We start from the raw sequence: 20,875 nt of genomic DNA, 5'->3' as shown, positions 1-20,875 counted from the left end.
CATCCTTTTAGTAATTTTAAATAATAATTTTTAAGTGCAGTTATATTCTTCAGGGTAAGAGTACCATTCCTGAGGATAAGAGTACTAGGATAAGAGCCTTACAGCTCTTATTGAAAATGAAAAGAGAAAAAAATTAATAAACAAGATAAGGGTTTGGGATGACTCAACATGGAGCATGATCACTCAGATGTTTATGACATGGATACCAAAATTTATACTATCATATTTGATACACATGGTCAGAAAGAATAGAATTGATAGCTTTTGTGTAAGTCAGAAATCAATTGTCCATATTGCGGCCCTGAATTTTTACATTTGTATTGTCATTTTTAAAGGTTACATGTTAGTTAAACTTTTCCTTTAGAAGTGAAATATCTTGCACTAAGGTTGCTTGTATTAGTGGTACAACTAGTACCCAAAGTCTATTTCTTACTAAGTCCTACCACAGACCAAAACTTGTAGCCACAAAAAAATAAGCTAAACACATTTTGCCTGACCTTGTCAGTAACAAGGGAAAATGCGATTCATTTATGTTTTCATCCCCCAGGTCTTAGCTATAGATAAGACAAATGATTCCAGCAAATCTGTCATCATTAGCATCAAAGGAAAAACAGCTTTTCGCTTCAGTGAAGTTAAAGAATTTGAGCAATTGGTGGCAAAACTCTGGCTCAAGTGCGGGGCAGCTTCAACTCAGTATCACGATATTAGCACAGAGGTAAGTATCTAGCAATCAAGTCATTTTGATAAAAAGGTTTGTGTTTTGTGTGGTCCATACTTTCAAAAGGAATTCATAGTACCTTTCCTATTTATACTTAGGTTGAGTTTTTTTGAAAGATGAATACCAAAGAAATTATATTCTCTAAGGCACATCATAAAGCAAAAGTGAGAATTAAGGACTTTATCTTTTTTTAGGAACTCAGACTTTTTAAAAAATTATTATCATTTGATCTTTCTTGACTATATTTGCTATTTATCATATATACACTCCTTGTACTTTCACATAACATGGCTTTTAACAACTCAAACTATATTTGAGAATTCAATAAGGCATTGAAGAAGGACTTTCCTCTTATTGCTGTAGAGAGACAATCTATCTTTTTATTTAACATCAAGTAGGTCAGCCTTATTTGCATAATCTAGGCCAAAGCAAAATAGTGACATATCTATTTACTAGTAAAATATTAGAGAAGACAAATATTCTTGGCAGAGAGGGTGATCAAAAGCCTGATTTTGATGTTTGTCTTTTATGGAAATGTAGATAGTTTCAGTTCACATTAATTTTCTTTTTCAATGCCAAGGAATCTCATGTTTTAATAGATTGATAAAACATCACATTATAACTACATATATATATATATATATATATATATATTTTTTTTTTTTTTTTTTTTTTTTTTTTTTTGCCGTACGCCGGCCTCCCACTGCTGCGGCCTCTCCTGTTGCGGAGCACAGGCTGCGGACGCGCAGGCTCAGCGGCCATGGCCCACGGGCCCAGCCGCTCCGCGGCACATGGGGTCCTCCCGGACCGGGGCACGAATACGCGTCCCCTGCATCGGCAGGCGGACTCCCAACCACTGCGCCACCAGGGAAGCCCCCACTACTTATATTTTAATTAAAAATTCAAAGAAAAAAATCAACATTGGCTTTACTGGCTATATTATTTTACTTGGATTGGATTATAGAGGCTTTTCCTTCTTTCTCCAGAGCAGAGACTGAAAATATTATGCTAAGTCAATTAGAATGCAGGATTGACAAGACTAACTCTTCCTTTGATAATAGAAAAGCACAATGAAAACATAATTTTAAAAAATATGTGTATCTCAGTTCCAGACACAGAACTTTCATGTTGGCCATTAAGAGTTTTCTTGCCCCAATTTACTAATCTTTCACTCTCTTCAAATATATACCCAGGATATACCATAGTTTGATGTGAGGACATAAGTAAAATCTGATCAGTCTTGTTCCCATATTCTTGCTTATCTCACTTTTGTTTTTCTGTCCTAGTCCATTTCAGATTCAGTCTGTATGTTGGATGTAATGCTCTGCTTATATTTCCTTCTGTAATTTATCTGTGTCTCTTAAACCTGAATAACTGGAATTTTTTCCCCTGAAAACTCTCAGGCCCCTCTAATAGTTGGATATGCTCAGCAGTTAAGAAAGGATTTTGTTTCAAAATGTTTACCATCTTTTCAGATGTATGTAAAAGTTCTAAGCTTTCTAGTTTCTCTTAACCATTTTTAAAGGTTTTAATAAAGATATGTACAAAATACCAGTTGGTATACTGGGTCCTTGGAAATGTATTTTTTAAAAATTGTCATAACATTCTATTTTCCCTGAAGATTTTTATCTTAGCAATGAGGAAGAATATTAACTTGTTTTAGCATTATCTGTATATGTCTAGCTTTATTTATAGTACATTTTTTAAAATAGTAAAGAGAGAGCTTGTTAAACAGGAGCTGGTTCCATTTGATTTCTAAATGACAGAAATTGTAGTTACATTATTTTATAGCTATACCTAGCATACTAAAACAAAAAAATTATATTCTGTAATTTTACCAAATCTGGTAAAATTTACACAAACAACAAGACTTTTTATTCTAAATCTCAAAGAAATTTAAATCAATGAATCTAAATATGAATACAGGAAGGACTAGGAAATTTTTCCTGTGAGTACATCAAAATGTGATACAAAGAACAAATGCTCCCAGAAACAATTGGGATTGTATGTACGTACCAGTTCTGTCTAAATTTTTAAATATGTCAATTAAAATTCTCCACATTTTGTTAAGTTATGTTAAAATCTGGGTGCATACATGGGTTTTGAAAAATTCTAATCAAATGCTTAGAAAACACATTAATTTTTTATTTTTTTATTAACACATATACTCAAGAAATATTACCAGATATGGTAATTTTTCAAAACTATACAGAATGAAAGAAAAGTGGGCCCTTTTAGCTTAATTTTAAGCAAAGTGGCCTAAGAGGGAAAATACTGCTAAAGATCCTTTACTTGATGCTTTGAGACTACATTATAAGTGGCTCATAGGAACTATAGAATGTCAAGAAGACGTAGAAGTTGAGCTATGTATGCATTGAAGTGTTTAGAAGGGCAAATATCTTCTACAGATTATCAAAGCATATATAAACATACTTGTTTCATTAGTTCTCATAACCAGCCCTATCTTTCTAAGTTTTTAAAATTAGAAGTAATGGCTTCCTTATCCTACACAATAATGCAGATAAGAATAATAGTTTAACCCACACAACTGGTGTTTGTTTGCCTTAATAAGAATAAAGTAATATGTTTTCTGTAACTATAATATAAATTAGGCTGTGTGGAGTAGATTTATTTCAATGTTAGGAAATCAGAAATTTTATTAAAAATAAAATTAGCGCTAATTTAAAATTACGTGCTATGAACAGGAGCCTATTTTAAGATAAGCTTCTGATATCTAAGAGAAGTATTTCCTTGTATTTTTGCTGTAATTTTTTATTTTACAGGTCAACTCTGGCCCCCAACCATCATTATTATGCTGAGTTCGTGAGATATTCTAATTTAAATCTAATAGTTTGTAGAAAAGTTACACATAAAGAAATATTAATCTTTACCCTGCCTTTTCTTCACCTTTAGAAGCCATATGCTATTTCTAAAGTCAATAGCAGATACCAAAAACCAAACCAAGTCTAAGAATACCTGTTATAAAGTCAGCAACCTGTGTTGCTTCCTCATGTGATTGGATTTTGCTCAGGCACCAAATGTCTGATGAGTGCCAAATTTATAACTGTCACAAGTGTGAGCACCCGAATAAATGGATATATAAAATTGGTATGGCCATGGGGTAAAATCCTCCCATTCAAAAGAGCCAGAGCCAAAAAAAAAAGTTAAGTAATTTAAGCTTAGTTTCCTGAATACTTTATTATGCTCTTCAAACAATTCAAATATTAAATTGATTTAAACCAGCATCTTTGAAGGCGAATATGTTGATGTGATTTTTGTGAATACTTAAAAGGTAATCATGGATAGAAGCAGCACACTTGTCATCCCTTTTATATATTGATGTTTGGGGTTTCATAACTTAAGGGTTAATTTTTCTTTTCCTTCTTGGCTACTTTTCCTGTACTTTAGATATACTACTAATAGATAAACTGGTTCCTCAGTCATATGGCCTAACTTAAGGGAATGTACTTTGCTTGAGACCCAGACTCCAGCCATGAATTTTTAAATCGGTTTTGCAAAAACATAATCCCTCATTAGAACAGCAAAATGTAACATTAATAGTAAAGTAGACTTGTCAAAACAAACTTTTTAAAAAAGAAAAGTGTTGTAATATAGGACGTATACTCACTAATAGTTTTTTCCTTTGTAAGATTCTTCTGTCCTACCCTTATATTCAGACATTGATTTGAATACTCCTTTTAAACTTTCCCTGAATCCTCTTAACTTCCAACCCTTCTACGTCTTGTTGGCTTCTTGGGTTTCAAGGTGAAATACTACTGGACTGCTTTACCCTAAACTTCTACTTTTCCTCCACCTTAGTCATGGACATTCTTTTCATCTTTCTTAAGCTACTAAACTGAAAGGGATGATGTTAAGTGAGCCTTTTTTTAGTACTCTAGTGGTAACTTCAGACTTCTGGTATAGTTACAATCCACAGAAGCTGGGTAACTGATATGTATTCAGAGTAAAGCTTTGGAGATCATAAAATTAATGTGGAAATGCAAGGGACCCAGAATAGCTAACACAGTATTCAAGAGGAAGAACAAAGTTGGAGGACTCACAATTCTCAATTTCAAAACTTACTACACAGCTGTAGTAAACAAGACAGCATTATCCTGGTGTAAGGTTAGACATATAGATCAGTGTAATAGAATTGAGAGTCTTGAAATAAAGTCTTACATTTATGGTCAGTTGATTTTTTAAAATTAATTAATTTTATTTTTGGCTGTGTTGGGTTTTCATTGCTGCGTGTGGGCTTTCTCTAGTTGTGGCGAGTGGGGGCTACTCTTTGTTGTGGTGTGTGGGCTTCTCATTGCAGTGGCTTCTCTTGTTGCAGAGCACGGACTCTAGGTGCGTGGGCTTCAGTAGTTGTGGCACATGGGCTCAGTAGTTGTGGCTCGCAGGCTCCAGAGCGCAGGCTCAGTAGTTGTGGCGCACAGGCTTAGTTGCTCTGCGGCATGTGGGATCTTCCAATACTAGGGATTGAACCTGTGTCCCCTGCATTGGCAGGCAGATTCTTAACCACTGCACTACCGGGGAAGTCCCTGGTCAATTGATTTTTCAACAAAGTGCCAAATAAATGCAAAGAGGGAAATACAGTCTTTTCAACAAATGGTGTGGGCACAATGGATATCCACATACATATACAAAAAAACATAAAGTTGAACCTTTTTTTACACCATACACAAAAATTAACTCTAAATGGATCAAAGACCTAAATGTAAGAGCTAAAACTATAAAACTCTTAGAGAAAACATAAGAGTAAATCTTCATGACTTTGAATTAGGCAATTTTTTTCTTAGCTGTGACATAAAAACACGACAAAAGAAAAAATATGCAAATTGGCTGCATCAAAATTAAAAATGTTTGTTGTACAAATGATACCATTAAGAAAGTGAAGAGACAATACACAGAATGAGAGAAAATATTTGCAAATTATATATCTGATAAGGGACATCTATCCAGAATATATAAAAAACTCTTACAACTCAAAAATAAAAGGCAAAGTTATCTAATTTTTTTTAACGGTCAAAGGATTTGAATATACAGTTCTCTAAAGAAGATAAAGAAATGGCCAGTAAGCACATAAAGATCTTCAACGTAAATAGTCATTAGGGAACTGCAAATCAAAGCCACAATTAGAGACCCTTTCACACCCACTAGGGTGGCTCCAATAATAAAGACAGACAATAACAAATGTTGAGGAGGATGTAAAGAAATTGAAATCCTTCATACATTGTTGATTGATTCTTTGTTTTAATAATTTCTCTTTGTTGATATTCTCTATTTGATGGGACATAGTTGTCATACTTTCCTGTTTTAAATCGTTTTAATTAATAGACTTTATTTCTTAGAGCAGTTTTAGGTTTACAGAAAAATTGAACAGAAAGTACAGAGTTCCTATATACACCCGCCCACCCTCTACTATGCCCAGTTTTCCCTATTATTAACATCTTGCATTGGTATGGTACATTTGTTATAACTGATGAACCAGTATTGATACATTATTAACTAAGTGCATAGTTTACATTAGGATCCACTCTTAGTGGTGTACAATTCTATGGCTTTTGCCAAATACATAATATATGTACCATTATAGTATCATACAAAATAATTTCCCAGCCCTAAATATCCCTTGTGCTCTACCTGTTTATCCCTCTCCCCAGCGCTTGGTAACCACTGATCATTTTACTGTTTCTATACTCTTGCCTTTCCCAAAATGTTATATAGTTGGAATCATACCATATGTATCCTTTTCAGACTGACTCCTTAGCAATATGCATTTAAGGTTCCTCCATATCTTTTTGTGGTTTGATACCTCATTTATTTTTTTTTTGAATTTTTAAAAATTCAACAAATATTTGTTAAACTTCAACTATGTGTGTAAGGAACTGCTGGGTTCTTTTCTTTCCCCCAGATTTATTGAGATAATTGACATATAACATTGTGTAAGTTTAAGATGTACGATGTGATGATTTGATACACATATATTAAAATGATTACCACAGTAAGGTTAGTTAACATATCCCCCACCTCATGTAATTACAATTTTGTTGTTGTTGTAGTGAAAACATTTAAATTCTACTCTCATAGCAACTTTCAAATATACAATATTGTTAACTGTAGTCACCATGCTGTACATTAGATTCCTAGAATTTATTTTTCATATAAACTGGAAGTTTGTACACATCGACGAACATCTCATTTCCCCTACTCCTAGCCCCTGGAAACCACCGTTCTACTCTGCTTCTATAAAGCTGGCTATTTTATATTCCACATATAAGTGAGATCATACAGTATTTGTCTTTCTCTGTCTGACTTATTTCACTTAGTGTAGTGCCCTCAATGTCCATCCATGTTGTTGCACCTTGCAGAACTTCCTTTTTATGGCTAAATAATAATCCTTTGTGTGTGTGTGTGTGTGTGTGTATATATATATATATATATATATATACATACATATACATACACACATACACACATATATACACACACCACATTTTCTTTATCCATTCATCTGTCAACAGTTAGATTTGTCTTAGATTTTGTGAACAATGCTGCAATGAACATAGGGGTGCAGATATCTCTTCAAGATAGTGACTTCATTTCCTTTGAATATATACCCAGAAGTGGGATTACCAAATCATGTGGTAGTTCTAATTTTAATCTTTTGAGGACCTCCATACATGTTTTCCATAGCGCTGTACCAATTTACATCATCAACAACAGTGCGCTTTGGCTCCCTATTTTCCACATTCTTGCCAACACTTAACTCTTGTCTTTTGATAATAACCATTCTAACAGGTGTGTAATTATACCTCATTGTGGTTTTGATTTGCATTTCCTGATGATTAGTGATGTTCAGCACCTTTTCATGTATTTGTTGGCCATTTGTATATCTTTGTAAAAAATATCTATTTAGGTCCCTTGTCCATTTCTTAATCAGGTTTTTTTGTTCTGTTTTGTTTTTTGCTGTTGAGTTGTGTAAAGTCCCTTATATGTTGTAGATGTTAATCCCTTATCTGATTTATGGTTTGCAAATACTTTCTTCTGTTTTATATGTTGCCTTTTCATTTTGTTCATTATTTCTTTCTCTTTTCAGAAGCTTTTTAACCTTATGTAGTCCTACTTATTGATATTTGCTTATGCTTTTGGTGTCCTATCTTAAAAATTGTTGCTAAGACCAATATGAAGGAACTTTTTCCCCTATATTTTCTTCTAGGAATTTTATAGTTTGGAGTTTTATGATTAAGTCCTTAATTCATTTTGAGTTAATTTTTGTGCATGGTGTAAAATAGCAGTCCAATTTCATTCTTTTGCATGTGGATAATCAGTTTTCCCAACACCATTTATTGAAGAGACTGTTCTTTCCACATTGAGTAGTCTTGGTTCCCTTTTCAGATATTAGTTGACTATATATATGTGGATTTATTTCGGGCTCTCACCTCTGTTCTGTTAACCTGTGTGTCTATTTTTATGCCAGTACCATGCTGTTTTGATTACTGTAACTTTGTAATATAGGTGGAAATCAGGAAATGTGATGCCTTCAACTTTGTTCTTTTTCAGGATTTCATTGTCTATTCAGGGTCTCTTGTGGTTACATGTGAAGTTTAGGATTTCTTTCCATTTCAATGAAAAGTGCCATTTGAATTTTGATAGAGATTGCCTTGAGTCTGTGGATGGCTTTGGGTAGCATGGACTTTCTTTTTTAACATCTTTATTGGAGTATAATTGCTTTACAGTGTTGGGTTAGTTTCTGCTGTATAACAAAGTGAATCAGCTATACGCATACGTATATCCCCATATCCCCTCCCTCTTGCGTCTCCCTCCCACCTACCTTGTCCCACCCCTCTAGGTGGTTGCAAAGCACCAAGCTGATCTGTGCCATGCAGCTGTGCCATGCAGCTGCTTCCCACTAGCTGTTTTAAATTTGGTAGTGTATATATGTCAATGCTACTCTCTTACTTTGTCCCAGCTTACCCTTCCTCCTACCATGTCCTCAAGTCCATTCTCTACGTCTGTGTCTTTATTGCTATCCTGCCCCTAGTTCATGAGAACATTTTTTGGTTTTTTTAGATCCCATATATATGTGATAACATACAGTATTTGTTTTTCTCTTTCTGATTTACTTGACTCTGTATGACAGACTCTAGGTCTATCCACCTCACTACAAATAACTCAATTTCGTTTCTGTTTATGGCTGAGTAATAGTCCCTTGTATATATGTGCCACATCTTCTTTATCCATTCATCTGTCGATGGACACTTAGGTTGCTTCCATGTCCTGGCTATTGTAAATAGTGCTGCAGTGAACATTGTGGCACATGACTTTTTGAATGATGGTTTTCTCAGGGTATATGCCCAGTAGTGGGATTGCTGGGTCATATGGTAGTTCTATTTTAGTGTTTTAAGGAACCTCCATACTGTTCTCTATAGTGGCTGTACCAATTTACATTCCCACCAACAGTGTAAGAGGGTTCCCTTTTCTCCACACCCTCTCCAGCATTTATTATTTGTAGATTTTTTTTTGATGATGGCCACTCTGACTGGTGTGAGGTGATACCTCATTGTAGTTTTGATTTGCATTTCTCTTAGGATTAGTGATGTTGAGCATCTTTTCATGTGTTTGTTGGCAATCTGTATATCTTCTTCGGAGAAATGTCTATTTAGGTCTTCTGCCCATTTTTGGATTGGGTTGTTTGTTGTTTTGATATTGACCTACATGAGCTGCTTGTATATTTTGGAGATTAATCCTTTGTCAGTTGTTTTGCTTGCAAACAGTTTCTCTCATTCTGAGGGTTGTCTTTTCATCTTGTTTATGGTTTCCTTTGCTGTTCCAAAGCTTTTAAGTTTCATTAGGTCCCATTTGTTTATTTTTGTTTTTATTTACATTTTTCTAGGAGGTGGGTCAAAAAGGATCTTGCTGTGATTTATGTCATAGAGTGTTCTGCCTATGTTTTCCTCTAAGAGTTTGATAGTGTTTGGCCTTTTAGGTCTTTAATCCATTTTGAGTTTATGTTTGTGTATGGTGTTAGGAAGTGTTCTACTTTCATTCTTTTACATTTAGCTGTCTGGTTTTCCCAGCACCACTTACTGAAGAGGCTGTCTTTTCTCCATTGTATACTCTAGCCTCCTTTATCAAAGATAAGGTGACCTTATGTGTGTGGGTTTATCTCTGGGCTTTCTGTCCTGTTCCATTGATCTATATTTCTGTTTTTGTGCCAGTACCATACTGTCTTGATTACTGTAGTTTTGTAGTATCTGCAGTCTGGGAGCCTGATTCCTCCAGCTCCGTTTTTCTATCTCAAGATTTTTTTGGCTATTCGGAGTCTTTTGTGTTTCCATACAAATTGTGCAATTTTTTGGTCTAGTTCTGTGAAAGATGCCATTGGTAGTTTGATAGGGATTGCATTGAATCTGTAGATTGCTTTGGGTAGTATAGTCATTTTCACAATCTTGATTCTTCCAGTCCAAGAACATAGTATATCTCTCCATCTGTTTGTATCATCTTTAATTTCTTTCATCAGTGTCTTATAGTTTTCTGCATACAGGTCTTTTGTTTCCATAGGTAGGTTAATTCCTAGGTATTTTATTCATTTTGTTGCAGTGGTAAATGGGAGTGTTTCCTTCATTTCTCTTTCAGATTTTTCATCATTAGTGTATAGGAATGCAAGAGATTTCTGTGCATTAATTTTATATCATGCTACTCTACCAAATTCATTGATTAGCTCTAGTAGTTTCCTGGTAGCATCTTTAGGATTCTCTATGTATAGTATCATGTCATCTGCAAACAGTGACAGTTTTACTTCTTCTTTTCCAATTTGTATTCCTTTTATTTCTTTTTCTCCTCTGATTGCTGTGGCTAAAACTTCCAAAACTATGTTGAATAATAGTGGTGAGAGTGGGCACGCTTATCTTGTTCCTGATCTTAGAGGAAATGGTTTCAGTTTTTCACCATTGAGAACGGTGTTGGCTGTGGGTTTGTCATATATGTCCTTTATTAGGTTGAGGTAGGTTCCCTCAATGCCTACTCTTTCGAGTGTTTTTTTAATCATAAATGGGTGTTGAATTTTGTCAAAAGCACTTTTTCTGCACCTATTGAGATTGTCACATGTTTTTGTTTTTTTTTTTTTTTTTTTTTTTGCGGTACACGGGCCTCTCACTGTTGTGGCCTCTCCCGTTGCGGAGCACAGGCTCCCAACGCGCAGGCTCAGCGGCCATGGTTCACGGGCTCAGCCACTCCGCGGCATGTGGGATCCTCCCGGACTGGGGCACGAACCCTGTCCCCTGCATCGGCAGGCGGACTCTCAACCGCTGCGCCACCAGGGAAGCCCTGTCATATGGTTTTTATACTTCAGTTTGTTAATATGATCTGTCACATTGATTGATTTGCATATACTGAAGAATCCTTGCATTCCTGGGATAAACCCCACTTGATCATGATGTATGATCCTTTTAATGTGCTGTTGGATTCTGTTTGCTAGTATTTTGTTGAGCATTTTTGCATCTATGTTCATCAGAAATATTGGCCTGTAGTTTTCCTTTTTTGTGACATCTTTGTCTGGTTTTGGTATCAGGGTGATGGTGGCCTCATAGAATGAATTTGGGAGTGTTCCTCCCTCTGCTGTATTTTGGAAGAGTTGGAGAAGGATAGGTGTTAGCTCTTCTGCAAATGTTTGATAGAATTCGTCTGTGAATCCATCTGGTCCTGGGATTTTGATTGTTGGAAGATTTTAATCACAGTTTCAATTTCAGTGCTTGTGATTGGTCTGTTCATATTTTCTATTTCTTCCTGGTTCAGTCTTGGAAGGTTGTGCTTTTCTAAGAATCTATCCATTTCTTCCAGGTTGTCCATTTTATTGGCATAGAGTTGCTTGTTGTAATCTCTCATGATTCTTTGTATATCTGCAGTGTCAATTGTTACTTCTCCTTTTTCATTTCTAATTCTGTTGATTTGAGTCTTCTCCCTTTTTTTCTTGAGGAGTCTGGCTAATGGTTTATCAAATTTGTTTATCTTCTCAAAGAACCAGCTTTTAGTTTTATTGATGTTTGCTATTGTTTCTTTCATTTCTTTTTCATTTCTTTCTGATCTGCTCTTTATGATTTCTTACCTTCTGCTAACTTTGGGGTTCTTTTATTCTTCTTTCTCTAATTGCTTTAGGTGTATAGTTAGGTTGTTTATTTGAGATGTTTCTTCTTTCTTGAGGTAGGATTGTATTGCTATAAACTTCCGTCTTAGAACTGCTTTTGCTGCATCCCATAGGTTTTGGGTCGTGCTGTTTTCATTGTCATTTGTTTCTAGGTATTTTTTTATTTCCTCTTTGATTTCTTCAGTTATCTCTTGGTTATTTACTAGCATTTTGTTTAGCCTCCATGCGTTTGTATTTTTTACAGTTTTTTTCCTGTAATTGATACCTAGTCTCATAGCATTGTGGTCAGAAAATATACTTGATCTGATTTCAACTTTCTTAAGTTTACCAAGGCTTGATTTGTGACCCAAGATACGATCTATCCTGGAGAATGTTCCATGGACACTTGAGAAGAAAGTGTATTCTGTTGTTTTTGGATAGAATGTCGTATAAATACCAATTAAGTCCATCTTGTTTAATGTATCATTTAAAGCTGGTGTTTCCTTATTTATTTTCATTTTGGATGCTCTGTCCATTGGTGAAAGTGGGGTGTTGAAGTCCCCTACTGTTACTGTGTTACTGTCAATTTCCCCTTTTATGGCTGTTAGCATTTGCCTTATGTATTGAGGTGCTCCTACGTTGGGTGCGTAAATATTTACAATTGTTCTGTCTTCTTCTTGGCTTGATCCCTTGCTCATTATGTGGTGTCCTTGTCTCTTGTAATAGTCTTTATTTTAAAGTCTATTTTGTCTGATAAGAAAATTGCTACTCCAGCTTTCTTTTGATTTCCATTTGCATGGAATATCTTTTTCCATCCCCTCACTTTCAGTCTGTATGTGTCCCTAGGTCTGAAGTGGGTCTCTTGTAGACAGCATATATACAGGTCTTGGTTTTGTATCCATTCAAGCAGTCTATGTCTTTTGGTTGGAGGATTTAATCCATTTACATTTAAGGTAATTATCGATATGTTTGTTCCTGTTTCCATTTTCTTAATTGTTTTGGGTTTGTTATTGTAGATCTTTTCTTTCTCTTGTGTTTCTTGCCTAGAGAAGTTCCTTTAGCATTTGTTGTAAAGCTGCTTTGGTGGTGCTGAATTCTCTTAGCTTTTGCTTATCCGTAAAGGTTTTAATTTCTCCATCAAATCTGAATGAGAGTAATCTTGGTTGTAGGTTTTTCCCTTACATCACTTTATTTATTTATTTATTTATTTTATCTCCCTTGCTCTATACACCATAATTTATTAAACTGAATCCATGACCTTTCCAAACATTTCTTATTTTATCGCATTCCAGATTTTTGTCATTTCTTACTCTTTTTTTTAATTTTTGAATTTTATTTTATTTATTTTTTCATACAGCAGGTCCTTATTAGTCATCAATTTTGTACACATCAGTGTATACATGTCAATCCCAATCTCACAATTCATCACACCACCACCACCACCACCACCACCCTGTCACTTTACCCCCTTGGTGTCCATATGTTACTTCTCTACATCTGTGTCTCAATTTCTGCCCTGCAAACCAGTTCATCTGTACCGTTTTTCTAGGTTCCACATATATATGTTAATGTACGATATTTGTTTTTCTCTTTCTGACTTACTTCACTCTGTATGACAGTCTCTAGATCCATCCACGTCTCTACGAATGACCCAATTTTGTTCCTTTTTATTGCTGAGTTATATTCCATTGTATATATGTACTACATCTTCTTTATCAATTCGTCTGTCAATGGGCATTTAGGTTGCTTTCATGACCTGGCTATTGTAAATAGTGCTGCAATGAATATTGGGTTCCATGTGTCTTTCTAAATTATGGTTTTCTCTGGGTATATGCCCAGTAGTGGGATTGCTGGATCATATGGTAATTCTATTTTTAGTTTTTTAAGGAAACTCCATACTGTTCTCCATAGTGGCTGTATCAATTTACATTCCCACCAACAGTGCAAGAATGTTCCCATTTCTCCATACCCTCTCCCGCATTTTCTTTTTTCTTTTTTTTTTACATCTTTATTGGAGTATAATTGCTTTACAATGGTGTGTTAGTTTCTGCTTTATAACAAAGTGAATCAGTTATACATATACATATGTTCCCATATCTCTTCCCTCTTGCGTCTCCCTCCCTCCCACCCTCCCTATCCCACCCGTCTAGGTGGTCACAGAGCACCAAGCTGATCTCCGTGTGCTATGCAGCTGCTTCCCAGTAGCTATCTATTTTACATTTGGTAGTGTATATATGTCCATGCCACTCTCTCACTTTGTCACAGCTTACCCTTCCCCCTCCCCATATCCTCAAGTCCATGCTCTAGTAGGTCTGTGTCTTTATTCCCGTCTTACCCCTAGGTTCTTCATGACCTTTTTAAATTTTTTTTCTTAGATTCCATATATATGTTTTAGCATACAGTATTTGTTTTTCTCTTTCTGACTTACTTCATGCTGTATGACAGACTCTAGGTACATCCACCTCACTACAAATAATTCAATTTTGTTTCTTTTTATGGCTGAGTAATATTGCATTGTATATATGTGCCTCATCTTCTTTATCCATTCATCTGTTGATGGAAACTTAGGTTGCTTCCATATCCTGGCTATTGTAAATAGGGCTGCAATGAACATTTTGGTACATGACTCTTTTTCAATTATGGGTTTCTCAGGATGTATGCCCAGTAGTGGGATTGCTGGGTCGTATGGTGGTTCTATTTGTAGTTTTTTAAGGAACCTCCATACTGTTTTCCATAGTGACTGTATCAATTTACATTCCTACCAACAGTGCAAGAGTGTTCCCTTTTCTCCACACCCTCTCCAGCATTTATCGTTTCTAGATTTTTTGATGATGGCCATTCTTACCGATGTGAGATGATATCTCATTGTAGTTTTGATTTGCATTTCTCTAATGATTTATGACGTTGAGCATTCTTTCATGTGTTTGTTGCCAATCTGTATATCATCTTTGGAGAAATGTCTATTTAGATCTTCTGCCCATTTCTGGATTGGGTTGTTTGTTTTTTTGATATTCAGCTGCATGAGCTGCTTGTAAATTTTGGAGATTAAACCTTTGTCAGTTGCTTCATTTGCAAATATTTTCTCCCATTCTGAGGGTTGTCTTTTCATCTTGTTTATGGTTTCCTTTGCTGTTCCAAAGCTTTGAAGTTTCATTAGGTCCCATTTGTTTATTTTTGTTTTTATTTACATTTCTCTAGGAGGTGGGTCAAAAAGGATCTTGTTGTGATTTATGTCATACAGTGTTCTGCCTATGTTTTCTTCTAAGAGTTTGATAGTGTCTGGCCTTACATTTAGGTTTTTAATCCATTCTGAGTTTATTTTTGTGTATGGTGTTAGGGAGTGTTCTAATTTCATACCTCTACATGTACCTGTCCAGTTTTCCCAGCACCACTTATTGAAGAGGTTTTCTTTTCTCCACTGTATGTTCTTTTTTTTTTGCATCTTTATTAGAGTATAATTGCTTTAGAATGGTGTGTTAGTTTCTGCTTTATAACAAAGTGAATCAGTTATACATATACATTTGTTCCCATACCTCTTCCCTCTTGCGTCTCCCTCCCTCCCACCCTCCCTATCCCAGCCCTCCAGGCAGTCACAAAGCACGGAGCTGATCTCCCTGTGCTATGCGGCTGCTTCCCACTAGCTATGTACCGTACGATTGATAGTGTATATATGTCCATGCCTCTCGCTTTGTCACAGCTTACCCTTCCCCCTCCCCATATCCTCAAGTCCATTCTCTAGTAGGTCTGTGTCTTTAATCCTGTCTTACCCATAGGTTCTTCATGACATTTTTTTCCTTAAATTCCATATATATGTGTTAGCATACGGTATTTGTCTTTCTCTTTCTGACTTACTTCAGTCTGTATGACAGACTCTAGGTCTATCCACCTCATTACAGCTAGCTCAATTTCGTTTCCTTTTATGGCTGAGTAATATTCCATTGTATATATGTGCCACATCTTCTTTATCCATTCATCCGATGATGGACACTTAGGTTGTTTCCATCTCCGGGCTATTGTAAATAGAGCTGCAATGAACATTTTGGTATATGACTCTTTTTGAATTATGGTTTTCTCAGGGTATATGCCCAGTAGTGGGATTGCTGGGTCATATGGTAGTTCTATTTGTAGTTTTTTAAGGAACCTCGATACTCTTCTCCATAGTGGCTGTACCAATTCACATTCCCACCAGCACTGCAAGAGTGTTCCCTTTTCTCCACACCCTCTCCAGCATTTATTGTTTCTAGATTTTTTGATGATGGCCATTCTGACTGTTGTGAGATGATGTGAGATGATATCTCACTGTAGTTTTGATTTGCATTTCTCTAATGATTAATGCTGTTGAGCATTCTTTCATGTGTTTGTTGGCAGTCTGTATATCTTCTTTGGATAAATGTTTATTTAGGTCTTTTGCCCATTTTGGGATTGGGTTGTTTGTTTTTTTAATATTGAGCTGCATGGGCTGTTTATATATTTTGGAGATTAATCGTTTGTCCATTGATTCGTTTGCAAATATTTTCTCCCATTCTGAGGGTTGTCTTTTCGTCTTGTTTATAGTTTCCTTTGCTGTGCAAAAGCTTTTAAGTTTCATTAGGTCCCATTTGTTTATTTTTTCATTTATTTATATTACTCTAGGAGGTGGATCACAAAAGATCTTGCTGTGATTTTTGTCAAACAGTGTTCTTCCTATATTTTCCTCTAAGAGTTTTATAGTGTCCGGTCTTTCATTTAGGTGTCTAATCCAGTTTGAGTTTATTTTTGTGTTTGGTGTTAGGGAGTGTTCTAATTTCATTCTTTTACATGTAGCTGTCCAGTTTTCCCAGTACCACTTATTGAAAAGACTGTCTTTTCTCCATTGTATATCGTTGCCTCCTTTGTCATAGATTAGTTGACCATAGGTGCATGCGTTTGTCTCTGGGCTTTCTATCTTGTTCCATTGATCTATGTTTCTGTTTTTGTGCCAGTACCATATTGTCTTGATTACTGTTGCTTTGTAGTTTAGTGTGAAGTCAGGGAGTCTGATTCCTCCAGCTCCGTTTTTTTCCCTCAAGACTGCTTTGGCTATTCGGGGTCTTTTGTGTCTCCACACAAATTTTAAGAATTTTTTTCTAGTTCCATAAAAAATGCCATTGGTAATTTGATAAGGATTGCATTGAATGTGTAGATTGCTTTGGGTAGTATAGTCATTTTCATAATATTGATTCTTCCAATCCAAGAACATGGTATATCTCTCCATCTGTTGATATCATCTTTAATTTCTTTCATCAGTGTCTTATAGTTTTCTGCATACAGGTCTTTTGTCTCCCTAGGTAGTTTTATTCCTAGGTATTTTATTCTTTTTGTTTCAGTGGCAAATGGGAGTGTTTCCTTAATTACTCTTTCACATTTTTCATCATTAGTGTATAGGAATGCAAGAGATTTCTGTGCATTAACTTTGTATCCTGCAAATTTACCAAATTCATTGATTAGCTCTAGTAGTTTTCTGGTGGCATATTTAGGATTCTCTGTATATAGTATCATGTCATCTGCAAACAGTGACAGTTTTGCTTCTTGTTTTCTTATTTGTATTCCTTTTCTTTTTCTGCTCTGATTGCTGTGGCTAGGACTTCCAAAACTATGTTGAATTAATAGTGGTGAGAGTGGACATCCTTGTCTTATTCCTGATCTTAGAGGAAATGCTTTCAGTTTTTCACCTTTGAGAATGATGTTTGCTATGGATTTGTCTTATATGTCCTTTATTATGTTGAGGGAGGTTCCCTCTATGCCCACTTTCTGGAGAGTTTTATCATAAATGGGTGTTGAATTTTGTCAAAAGCTTTTTATGCATCTATTTAGATGATCATATGGTATTTCTTCTTCCATTTGTTAATTGGTGTATCACATTGATTGACTTGCGTATATTGAAGAATCCTTGCATCCCTGGGATAAATCCCACTTGATCATGGTGTATGACCCTTTCAGTGTGTTGTTGGATTCTGTTTGCTAGTATTTTGTTGAGGATTTTTCCATCTATATTAACCAGTGACATTGGTCTGTAATTTTCTGTTTTTGTAGTATCTTTGTCTGGTTTTGGTTGCAGTGATGGTGGCCTCATAGAATGAGTTTGGGAGTGTTCCTTCCTCTGCAGTTTTTTGGAAGAGTTTGAGAAGGATGGGTGTTAGCTCTTCTCTAAATGTTTGATAGAATTCACCTGTGAAGCCACCTGGTCCTGGACTTTTGTTTTTGGAAGATTTTTAATCACAGTTTCAATTTCATCACTTGTGATTGGTCTATTCATGTTTTCTATTTCTTCCTGATTCAGTCTTAGAGGGTTATACCTTTCTACGAATTTGTCCATTTCTTCCAGGTTGCCCATTTTATTGACATAGTGTTGCTCGTAGTAGTCTCTCAGGATGCTTTGTATTTCTGCGGTGTCTATTGTAACTTCTCCTTTTTCTTTTCTAATTTTATTGATTTCAGTCCTCTCTCTGTTTTTCTTGATGAGTCTGGCTAATGGTTTATCAATTTTGTTTATCTTCTCAAAGAACCAGCTCTTAGTATTATTAATCTTTGCTATAGTGTTCTTTGTTTCTATTTCATTTATTTCTGCACTGATCTTTATGATATCTTTCCTTTTGCTAACTTTGGTTTTTGTTTGTTCTTCTTTCTCTAGTTCCTTTCGGTGTAAGGTTAGATTGTTTATTTGAGATTTTTCTTGTTTATTGATGTAGGCTTGTATAGCTGTATACTTCCCTCTTAGAATTGCTTTTGCTGCATCCCATAGGTTTTGGATCATCATTTTTTCTCTTTCATTTGCCTCTAGGTGTTTTTTGATTTCCTCTTTGATTTCTTCAATGATCTCTTGGTTATTTAGTTACGTACTGTTTAGCCTCCATGTGTTTGTGTTTTTTACGTTTTTTTCCCTGTAATTCATTTCTAATCTCATAGTGTTATGGTCAGAAAAGATGCTTGATATGATTTCAGTTTTCTTAAATTTACTGTGGCTTGATGTGTGACCCAAGATGTGATCTGTCCTGGAGAACGTTCCATGCGCACTTGAGAAGAAAGTGTAATCTGCTGTTTCTGGATGGAATGTCCTATAAACATCAGTTAAATCTATCTGGTCTATTTTGTCATTTAAAGCTTCTGTTTCCTTATTTATTTTCATTTTGGATGATCTGTCCATTGGTGTAAGTGAGGTGTTAAAGTCCACCACTATTATTGTGTTACTGTCGATTTCCTTTTTTATAGCTGTTAGCAGGTGCCTTATGTATTGAGGTGCTCCTATGTTGGGTGCATATATATTTACAATTGTTATATCTTCTTCTTGGATAGATCCGTTTATCATTATGTAGTGTTCTTCCTTGTCTCTTGTAACATTCTTTATTTTAAAGTCTATTTTATCTGATATGAGTATTGCTACTCCAGCTTTCTTCTGATTTCTATTTGCGTGGAATATCTTTTTGCATCCTCTCATTTTCAGCCTGTATGTGTCCCTAGGTCTGAAGTGGGTCTCTTGTAGACAGCATATACATGGGTCTTGTTTTTGTATCCATTCAGCAAGGCTGTGTCTTTTGGTTGGAGCATTTAATCCATTCACGTTTAAGGTAATTATCCATATGTATGTTCCTATGACCATTTTCTTAATTGTTTTGGGTTTGTTTTTGTAGGTTCTTTTCTTCTGTTGTGTTTCCCACTTAGAGAAGATCCTTTAGGATTTGTTGTAGAGCTGGCTTGGTGGTGCTGAATTCTCTTAGCTTTTGCTTGTCTGTAAACCTTTGGATTTCTCCGTCGAATCTGAATGAGATCCTTGCCGGGGAGAGTAATCTTGGTTGTAGGTTCTTCCCTTTCATCACTTTAAGTATATCATGCCACCCCCTTCTGGCTTGTAGAGTTTCTGCTGAGAAATCAGCTGTTAACCTTATGGGAGTTCTCCTGTATGTCATTTGTCATTTTTCCCTTGTTGCTTTCAGTAACTTTTCGTTGTGTTTAATTTTTGTCAATTCGATTACTGTGTGTCTCAGTGTGTTTCTCCTTGTGTTTATCTTGCCTGGGACTCTCTGCACTTCCTGGAATTGGATGGCTATTTCCTTTCCCATGTTAGGGAAGTTTTTGTCTATAACCTCTTCAGATATTTTCTCTGGTCCTTTCTCTCTCTCTTCTCCTTCTGCGACCCCTATAATGCAAATGTTGTTGCGTTTAATGTTGTCCCAGAGGTCTCTTAGGCTGTCTTCATTTCTTTTCATTCTTTTTTCTTTATTCTGTTCTGCAGCAGTGAATTCCACCATTCTGTCTTCCAGGTCACTTATCCGTTTTTCTGCCTCAGTTATTCTGCTATTGATTCCTTCTAGTGTAGGTTTTTTTAAAAATTTTATTTATTTATTCATTTTTGGCTGTGTTGGGTCTTCGTTTCTGTGTGTGGACTTTCTCTAGTTGCGGCGAGCAGGGGCCACTCTTCATCGCGGTGCGTGGGCCATTCACCGTCACGGCCTCTCGTTGCGGAGCACAAACTCCAGACGCGCAGGCTCAGTAGTTGTGCCTCATGGGCCTGGTTGCTCCGTGGCATGTGGGATCTTCTGTTCTTCTTCTGCGACCCCTATAAGTCGAATGTTGGTGACTTAAATGTTGTCCCAGAGGTCTCTGAGACTGTCCTCAATTCTTTTCATTCTTTTTTCTTTTTTCTGCTCCCTGGCAGTTATTTCCACCATTTTATCTTCCAGCTCACTTATCTGTTCTTCTGCCTCCGTTATTCTGTTATTGGTTCCTTGTAGAGTATTTTCAGTTTCAGTAATTGTATTGTTTATCACTGTTTGTTTGCTCTTTAGTTCTTCTAGATCCTTGTTAAATGTTTCTTGTATTTTCTCCATTCTGTTTCTGAGATTTTGGATCATCTTTACTGTCATTACTCTGAATTCTTTTTCAGGTAGGTTGCCTATTTCATGTTCATTTATTTGGTCTTGTAGGTTTTTACCTTGCTCTTTCATCTGTAACAAATTTTTTTGTCATTTCTTTTTTTTTTTTTTAATGGGTGATGCTCTATTCCTGTCTTACTG

The 20,875-nt window shown here is 35.8% G+C and overlaps 1 protein-coding gene across 4 annotated transcripts in view; it reads left to right on the top strand.

Moving 5' to 3' along the window:
* Nucleotides 1–20,875, top strand: part of TBC1D8B (TBC1 domain family member 8B) — an 83,109-nt gene that overhangs the window by 24,035 nt on the left and 38,199 nt on the right. For all 4 annotated transcript variants that reach the window (XM_033849413.2, XM_019949561.3, XM_019949560.3 and 1 more), the window contains exon 7: nucleotides 548–715. In XM_033849413.2, coding sequence (XP_033705304.1) covers nucleotides 548–715 — 168 coding nt within the window. The remainder of the gene's footprint in view (nucleotides 1–547; nucleotides 716–20,875) is intronic.

The sequence above is a fragment of the Tursiops truncatus genome, chromosome X, assembly GCF_011762595.2.
Source record: "Tursiops truncatus isolate mTurTru1 chromosome X, mTurTru1.mat.Y, whole genome shotgun sequence".
NCBI lineage: Eukaryota > Metazoa > Chordata > Mammalia > Artiodactyla > Delphinidae > Tursiops > Tursiops truncatus.
The sequence above is the reverse complement of the archived record's forward strand: the minus strand, read 5'-3'. Positions and strand labels throughout refer to the sequence as shown.